General features: G+C 37.3%; 1 protein-coding gene across 1 annotated transcript; it reads right to left on the bottom strand.

The window, feature by feature from the left end:
- Positions 1–2,218: 2,218 nt before the first annotated feature.
- LOC139711002 (5-hydroxytryptamine receptor 1A-like) lies at positions 2,219–3,454 on the bottom strand. Its single transcript, XM_071622918.1, has one exon. The coding sequence runs from the start codon at positions 3,452–3,454 to the stop codon at positions 2,219–2,221; it is 1,236 nt and encodes a 411-aa protein (XP_071479019.1).
- Between the last annotated feature and the right edge of the window lie 5,036 nt (positions 3,455–8,490).

Raw genomic sequence — 8,490 nt, 5'->3', positions numbered from 1 at the left:
GCTAGATATTTTATCTGAAACGCATCATGGAAATCATGTCTTTGCTTAATGACGCAGTAACTGCAACCTCGCGTCATTTAGCTCTTTCGTAGCCATTTTGATAAAATTCCATTCCATTCAATTCAATTTAGTTCAATGTTTTCTTCAACAGAACACAGCAACAGAACATAGGGACGTGACTCACAACATACCATCCATTCTTCTTTATTTTATTTTCGAACACAGGATATTATAAAGAAGACTTATGATGGCCTGAAATCCCATTTAACCTCATCACCTCATTTAATAAAACCAATACTGAACGTTCTCGTTTATGCGTCAGTTAAATAGAACTTTTGCTGCTTGCTTTATTTTGTTACTGCACCCATGTGAACCATCATTTTGATGTGAGTTTGGACTTGTTTCATTCAATAATGGTTAAAGGATATGCGAGCAGACCAAAAAAAATGCTTTTCAGCAACCTCATAAGCTAAATAACCGCGTAGCAACAAAAAAAGAATACAAACTGAATCATTACACAAAGGAAAAAAGAAAAAATTGTAAAAGTATGTATAGGCCCCTATCGTGCCTATGAATGTACAATGAAATCAACATTAAAATCATGTGTCATTACAATGGCAATAAGAGGAAAAGCTAATTGTATGGGGGAAATCGGAAAAATACTTATGATTTTGAATTGGGAGCTGTAAAATTGTTTAAAGAAGAAAGTTGAAAGAGTTTACAGGTCTGCTTTCTTGTGTAAATGGATCACATGAAATGGACCAGCCGTATGAGGTACAGTTAACAGGCCTGAATAAATTCATGATAATGTCATATTACGTAGTTTATAGGAAACTTGTCTTTTATCAATACGGACATTACAATTCATGTTAACCATGTTAACATGTTTCCAAAAGAGTTTACAAACGTGGTGATCGCTTTTCCCAGGATCAGGGAGACAATCTTCTCCTCATAGTTGTGTACAATGCTTGACTATCATTTTTCAATAGCTACACTGTTCTATGTTTTACTTCTCTCGTTAGACATAATAACGTATACTCTCCTCAAATCCTGCCAAAACGGGGTCATCCCGGCAGACGAGCACCCCACGAGTCATGTAGCCCATGAGTTCGACATTGGGAAAAAAAAGTCCATTCGAGTCATACCGCCACACGAGTCATACAGCCCATGAGCTCGACACTACCTGTAGGTATAGGGAATTTGCGTGTTTCGGATTAACGACCCTTCTTCGGAATAGCGAACCTTCGGAATAACGAACAGCACCTGAATTCTTGACGTGCACCCTCAAAACGTATAATGCAAAGACATGTAACATGCTATGTAATAACTATCCTGCTGCACAGAGTAAGACGAGTTACTATCAATAAACAAAATATTGTATAGCAGTGCCTATCATGCCTACTGCGGTCTTGATGACATTTGTTCTTAAGACAACAGCATGATAGCTATTTCACTTGATACAATTTCTGAAAAGTTACGAAAAATTAGTAATAGGTCTGCAGAATCATACTGAATTGTTAATGCTACGTCAGTAGAAAAAATGTTACTCAAAAATCTTATAGGTAAAAGTGCAGACATAATAAATGTAAAATATAGCCAGTGATGTTTTTGTTCTGTTCATTCTGAACACACGTGCAGAAAGGTGATGACGTTAAGATCAGAACATGTTTAGCTGTGAATTTGAAGTAGATGTGTTATAGTACATACGGTACACGTACTTATTACCTACTTTCACCATCATTTAGACACAGTGTTTGCCTATGGACAGGATTTTTATGAAATCTAAAATTTAGTTTTAATTCTTTTGAGAGCATCCAAAATGCGTCTTGATTGCGATATTGTGCCTAATTGATATTGCGAAGATTTTTTTCTTTCGCCAAAAAAAGAAAAGAAAGAAGGTGCCACTTTTAATGTTATCGAATATTGCATTGATCTTTTTTTTTGTCAGCCCTGTAGAAAGTGTTGACATTATCTGTAATTTCTTTTCAAACCCTCTACACACGATCAATATTTGAAACAATTGAATGGCTTACTCCAGAAATCCCATCCAAAATATCTGAATTAGGCCTTTCTTCGAACTTGCATATGCAAATCTAAACAGAAATCAGAAATTTGTCTTCTTTACAGATCACCAAATCATTATGGTTACATACACGTTCTTGTTGCTAAATACAATCTTCTCAACCCATCATGGTGTGAGTGTTCTCACCAAAAAGGGCTAGAAGCATTTAGCCATGCAGTGGCATCTCTTGCAGAATGTCAAAACAATTGTCCGACGAATCAAAGGCTGCGCCATGGCGTATGCCATTGGGTTGAGCATACTGTTGCTGTAGGTAATCCATCGTGCCACTTCTGTGTAATTCATAGCATTATTAATTTTCCTGTACGTGGCTGGTGATATACTGTAAATTGTGAAACTCATGATATTCGGCAACCAGGTCAACGCGAAGGCAACTACAATGAAAGTTAGTGTTTTCATGGCCTTTCGTCCTTCCGCGGCAGATTCGCGTTTGACCGACGCTGATACCTGGACTTTGCCTTTGGCTTCGGGGTAATCCAGGGTAGCGTTATCCCGGGGAGCTTCACAACCAGCTGGTTGATTCCTCAAACCCGCTACATCAAAATCTCCGAAGGACTGCTTTGAGACCTCCTTTGAAATGGTCGCTATTTCGGTCGGATCCGCCATTATGTCCGAGGTGCTCTGACAGCTTTCTTGAGACACATTTGATATCTCAACTCGCCAATGTCTATCTGTTGATTCCCCTCCCAAGCACATTTGTTGCTTTTGACGGAGATTGGATAAACCGCTGGCTAGCAATTTTGACTTTCGCCTTCTATGGGCAGTGCGGATCTGAAGGTATACTCGTAAATACAAGATCATGATGATAAACAGTGGACATACAAACCGAATGGTATTTGTCATCACCGCCAAGCCCAATGTCCTGGTAAAATTAGGTCTCGGTAAACCCTGGGCGGTTGTAAGATCGTTAGGGACGAGAAAGAACCACACCAGGTTGAAGAAGAACCAAAAGAGGAACGGTATGAGCCAGGTAAAAACGTTAGCAACTGTCGCCAGTAGCTTGCTCCTTCTCATGTAGTGCTGCATCGGATACATCGTTGCTAGGTAACGATCAATGGTGATGACCACTACACCCATCACAGAAACGCCAAGACATCCATTCTGCATCATCAAGAAAACCGCTCCAGCTACCCGGCCAAACACCCATTCGCCGTAAAGGATGATGGTAGAGCGGAGGGGCATTATTAGGATGCCTACCAGGAGATCGGACAAGGTCATATTGAGGATGTAATAGTTGGTGTAGGTCCACAACCGCCTCTGCCTCGCGAACGCAACTAAAATTGCCGCGTTGGTGACGACGGTGGCCACAGATAGGCTCAAAGTGAGGAAAAGCCGATAGCTCACGATAGGTCTGGGGAACACGGAAGCTGTCATCTCCGTAGTGTTGATCATATTAATGATTTATGTGTAGACTTCTAACTTTAAAGGTGATGGAATGGGGTTCCTGAGGAAATAACACAAGAGAAAAGAACGATGTTCAAAAACTCTTGCATGACCTCTTAATCTTAGGAAACGGATTGTTCATACTTAAGAAACCTCAGCTCAGTTTCTGAAATTCTAGATTATAGGACCTTATGAAGAAGAATTGGTTCCTTGACATATTCATGTACAAAATTCGTCGCTTGCCTATATAAGAGGGTAATTGAAACATATGGTATACATGTACTTCCTTTTACCTAAATTGCAAAGCACATCAGTGGGGCATTATTGAACCAAGTTTATATGATTGGAATGGGTTTATCCTACATTACCATATGTTTCATATCTTATTTTATTTGAGTATGTAATCCGTAACTATCATGAAGTACTCTGAATTAAACTCCGAATCTGTATTTGTATATTTTTATGTATTCAACTCTACAAAGGGATCACATTTGGCTCAAGCCTTTGGCTTTCTTTGTGAACTCCCCGACACATTCTACGCTGGTTATACCTCAGTTTTATGATTATCAATAAAGTGAATTGAATTAAAATTGAAATTGAAATAGAAGATAAAATTACAAATATGATAAAGCAAGTTACTTCGAAACAGGAGCTCAGAGTCTCCTGAAGAAAAAAAAAGAGAAGAAAAAAAAGCTATAGAGCAATGGAGTTGAATTCTAGCGCCTGGACCTTGGATATTACCGGACCCAAAAACTTGCTACCACACGATTGATATTCCTCGGTCTTTTTTCCCCTGAGATAGGGAAGCTCTTTTAATCGGAGCTGTAACCTCTCCAACAATTTTCTCACATCGTCAAACAAGATACTTCATCAAGATCCCCTCTCTTGAATCAGGTTTACGAAAGTTTGTTTCCAAAATGAGGTGTGTGTTTTTGTTTTTGTTTTTAGGGGGAGGGGAATTGAGATTTTTGCAATAGATTCTGCTAAAAAAATAATTACAAAATATATGATGTTTTCAATTATAGATCCAAGAATATTCCTGATAATGTAGCAAGTGAGGTGTCACTGAAAGGTAATACTTTTCTCTATTTGACAATGAACTTAAATGACACTTAAACCATTATCATGGTTATGTGATCAAACTATTCATATGAAGCGTCCATGATAAAAGAGGAATAATAATTACAGCTATACGTACCCTTAGAGAAATGTCATACACCAAACAGATAATCCTTAATAGATAACACCACGTTGCTACTTTATTAATGTTAAAATATTTGCCAAACTGTACAAACCTTTCCAAGGATGCGGTTTACCCTCTGGTGTCGAAAACTATAATGTTGCTGAACAAACAGAGTCGAAAGAAACACTGGCGATAATCACATTAGGTGTGAATTACTTATATGGAGCTCCAACGCCGTCATCCGCGCACTCAATGTGAGGAAAGTAGACAAACACGTGACCATGGTAGTTGTTACGTAGATGGATTACTTAGTACCTTAAACATCTCACCAGATGATTATTGCTGTGTGATTGTGCTCGCCGTGGCGCATGCGCATTTCGTAGTATCCAAACCTGATGTCTTGCCTTTTCTTTTTTTATCGGGTAAAAGACGCTGATGCTTTTGACAAGTTTTATGAGTTAATCTCAGTGTGATGGCGATTCTATTCTTTTAATTCGTTCTCACTATAGAGCCACAGCACGAATACCAACATGCTGAAATTTGATAATTCTGACCTTATATTATAGCTACAAACACAGAATATGAAGGGGATGGATATGTTTATAGACAGGATGTATTTAGGGAGCTGTCAGACATGTTAACTTATCCTTCAAGAGAGCTGTTTGCGACCGCAGAACTGATTCCTTAAAGGACAAGTTCATCTTCATAGACATGTGGGTTGAGTGCATGCAGCAATATTACCAGAACACATCAGTGAGAGTTTGAGCAAAATCGGACAATCCTTTAAAAAGTTATGAATTTTTTAATTTTCTGCTCAGTCACGGCTGGATGAAAAGACTACTATAGCTTGTGATGTCACATGAGTACAACGATATAAAGAAAGAATAAAGAAAATTCAACATGATTTCCATTTTTCTCGCATAACAAAAGAACACTCGACTTCTCTCTTTCAGAAGGCAGGGGGGAATAATACTACCCTTAACATACGTCAGTAGCAAGTCGAAGAAATGTGCACTTTATTAAAAAAGTAGAGTTTTGTGAAATTCCCTTTTTATTTTCCTTATATAGTTGTACGCATGTGACATCATACACTGTAGTAGTCTTTTCTTCCAGCAGTGACTTCACAGATACTTAAAATATTCGTAACTTTTGAACGGATTGTCCATTTTTCCTCGAACTTTCACTGATGTGTTCTACTAATATTGCTGCATTCTCTCAATCCTTATGTTTATAAAGGTGGACTTGTCCTTTAAATGGCCAGAGAGTTTATGAGGTTATATGTGTCTCCCTTTTCAATAGAATACAATGGTCAAATTCTAGAGTCGAAATAGTGACGACCATTCGATTGGGTTAGATACTGTTTTATGCATGTTGAACACCATGCGTACAGAATAACGGTGAAGCCATCAAACCCATGACAATTGAGGCTGCCAACATCAAAATCCCCACTAGCTTTTAGCACATATGGATCAATACATACCCTTTTTTTCAGTTTGGTCGTGGATGAAGGATTTGCCCCTGTTTTATCAACATCCAGTGAGAAATTTTTCTCGGGTATGACCTGAGCAGAATTAACAATCAAGCAACAAAATTCAAAAACTGAATTAAACATTCGATTATAAAAGCATTTTATCGGAAATTTACACGGTCCCACTTTCTGGATGTATAATGTGCTCGGAGTAATTTCTTCTACATTGGATTTAATGAGTGCAAGTAATAACGTGCTAATAGTAATATCTAAATAATAATGATGTCTTTTTCTAATGCGATTGTTTCAAAAAGATCTTATGTAAATAAAACCTTGAAGAATTGTTTCCCTTAGTTTTACTCCCTCCATGCTGGATTTCTTCTTTTTTTTTCAGCATTTAAGAGAATTTGTTTACAGTCACATTATATCAGGCTGAAATATTCTATCGATCTGTGATGCGTGAAATGGTGATACCATAATCTTGATCACATTTTATTTTCTTATTGTAATATGTTGACTGATTACTTTTGTACGAAGTAAGATATGATTTTGCACTTGACTTTTGAACAAACAAAAATCGCTCAGAGAGAAAAGTTCCCCCAAAGTACGATTCAGATACTGTATACGTAGAATTTGAGAAACGCATTTTAAGGGCTGTCATTTGCGCGGAAAATTTGACACGTAGAGAAATTTACTTTTACAAATGAGCGAACTTTTTAATTCTATTTAATCGTTCAATACAAACAGAAAGCAAATTTTCAATACCACAATGGTTCTTTTCAAAATGAATCGGTTCAAATGCAAGTAGCGTTGACATCAGTACAACGTCAGTAACCAGCTGAACTTTGAATTGCTTTGTCATCTAAAAGCGTGTACGTCGTCCATTTGCGTTATTTAGAGGAGCTAATAACACTTTAATAAGCTTTTGTGTTTCTACCGCGCTCTGCAATTACCACTGGAGGCTAAAAAGAGATGGAACCTCTTCTTTCCGCTCCTTTATTGTGAGATGTTTTATTCATGAATGCCACCATAGATGGGTCTAGACGAGCCAGATGAATTGAAGGAAACCTTTTCCCCTTTATCCGGTGTTTTTAATGGGCAATTGAATGACACACAGTGGTTTGCAGGTAAAGTGATCCCTGGATATGGATATGATTACTTTTATCTGTGGATGTGGATGTGTGTGTGTGTGTGTGAGTGAGTGTGCATGTGTGTGTGTGTGTGTGTGTGTGTGTGTGTGTTTGTGAGTTAGTGTGCATGTGTGTGTGTGGTGTTTTCTGTTTTCTGTGTAATTTATTTGCAGGCATGACTCCTGATGCTACACTGACATGAGTATAAATCAACGATGGCAACACACACCCACATAAACTTTCGCACACCCACATACACACACACACGCACACACACACACACACACACACACCATAATATCATTATATATATATATATATATATATATATATATATATATATATATTATATATACATACATATAGATATGTATATAATATATATGTGTATATATATAATATACATTCAGAAAAAAAAAGCAAACACTTTTTCAAGTTTATGTTTCTCATAGAATGTTTGGCTCAAGTTTAACGTATCAAAATATTAAAGGGGATGGCTAGTAACTGATCAGTGGGAATCAGTGGGAATACTGGAGGATGATTGTTCCAATCCTAACGGGCCGTTAACGATCGCCCCGTCACTGTACAGGCATGCTAACCTAGAAACATTAAACTGCACATTACTTGAATATGAGACCATTCTGAAGCAAATAATTTTCACACAACAATTAGATTATAATGTACTCTTAAATGAATCCCACAAAGATTGGAACAATCATCCCCTAGCACTCCCACTGATTCCCACTGTTCAGTTACTAGCCATCCCCTTTAAAGGCAATTGATTTGGCTCTCAACCTGGTAGGTTAATAAAGAGGGAAACTTTATGCATAAGTGAACACATTTATTTTTCTTTTCCAAGGCACAAAAGTAAATTGCTGAGTGTGTGTGTGAATATATATATATATATATATATATATATATATATATATACATACATACTGTAAGTAGCTACTTCCACACATATACACGCAGAAAGTTAATTATGCTCTGCGTTATTTGTTCTTTCTCTCTTTAAAATAAAACATTTCAGCTTGGTATCAGGAGAAACGCTCATGCTGCGAAATATTTGGAATTTTTTTTTGGTGTGTTCGTTTTATTTTCTTTTGTTTTATTTTTTGTTGGGAAGGGGTTGCAAAAGTGGTAGGTGTCTATAAAAACTTCCCCCTGCTAAAGACTTTGGAGGAAAGAAAAACCAAGACGTTTATCTTTACCCCATTAATTCATCTATTCTGTTTCATATAATTAT

The sequence above is a fragment of the Diadema antillarum genome, unplaced genomic scaffold (genome assembly GCF_040938485.1).
Source record: "Diadema antillarum isolate AM-2024a unplaced genomic scaffold, OU_Dant_1.0 seq00001598_RagTag, whole genome shotgun sequence".
Classification (NCBI taxonomy): Eukaryota; Metazoa; Echinodermata; class Echinoidea; order Diadematoida; family Diadematidae; genus Diadema; species Diadema antillarum.
The sequence above is the reverse complement of the archived record's forward strand: the minus strand, read 5'-3'. Positions and strand labels throughout refer to the sequence as shown.

Excerpts from the sequence above, each read along its gene's own strand:
- LOC139711002 (XM_071622918.1), bottom strand. The coding sequence starts at position 3,454 with ATGACAGCTTCCGTGTTCCCCAGACCTATCGTGAGCTATCGGCTTTTC.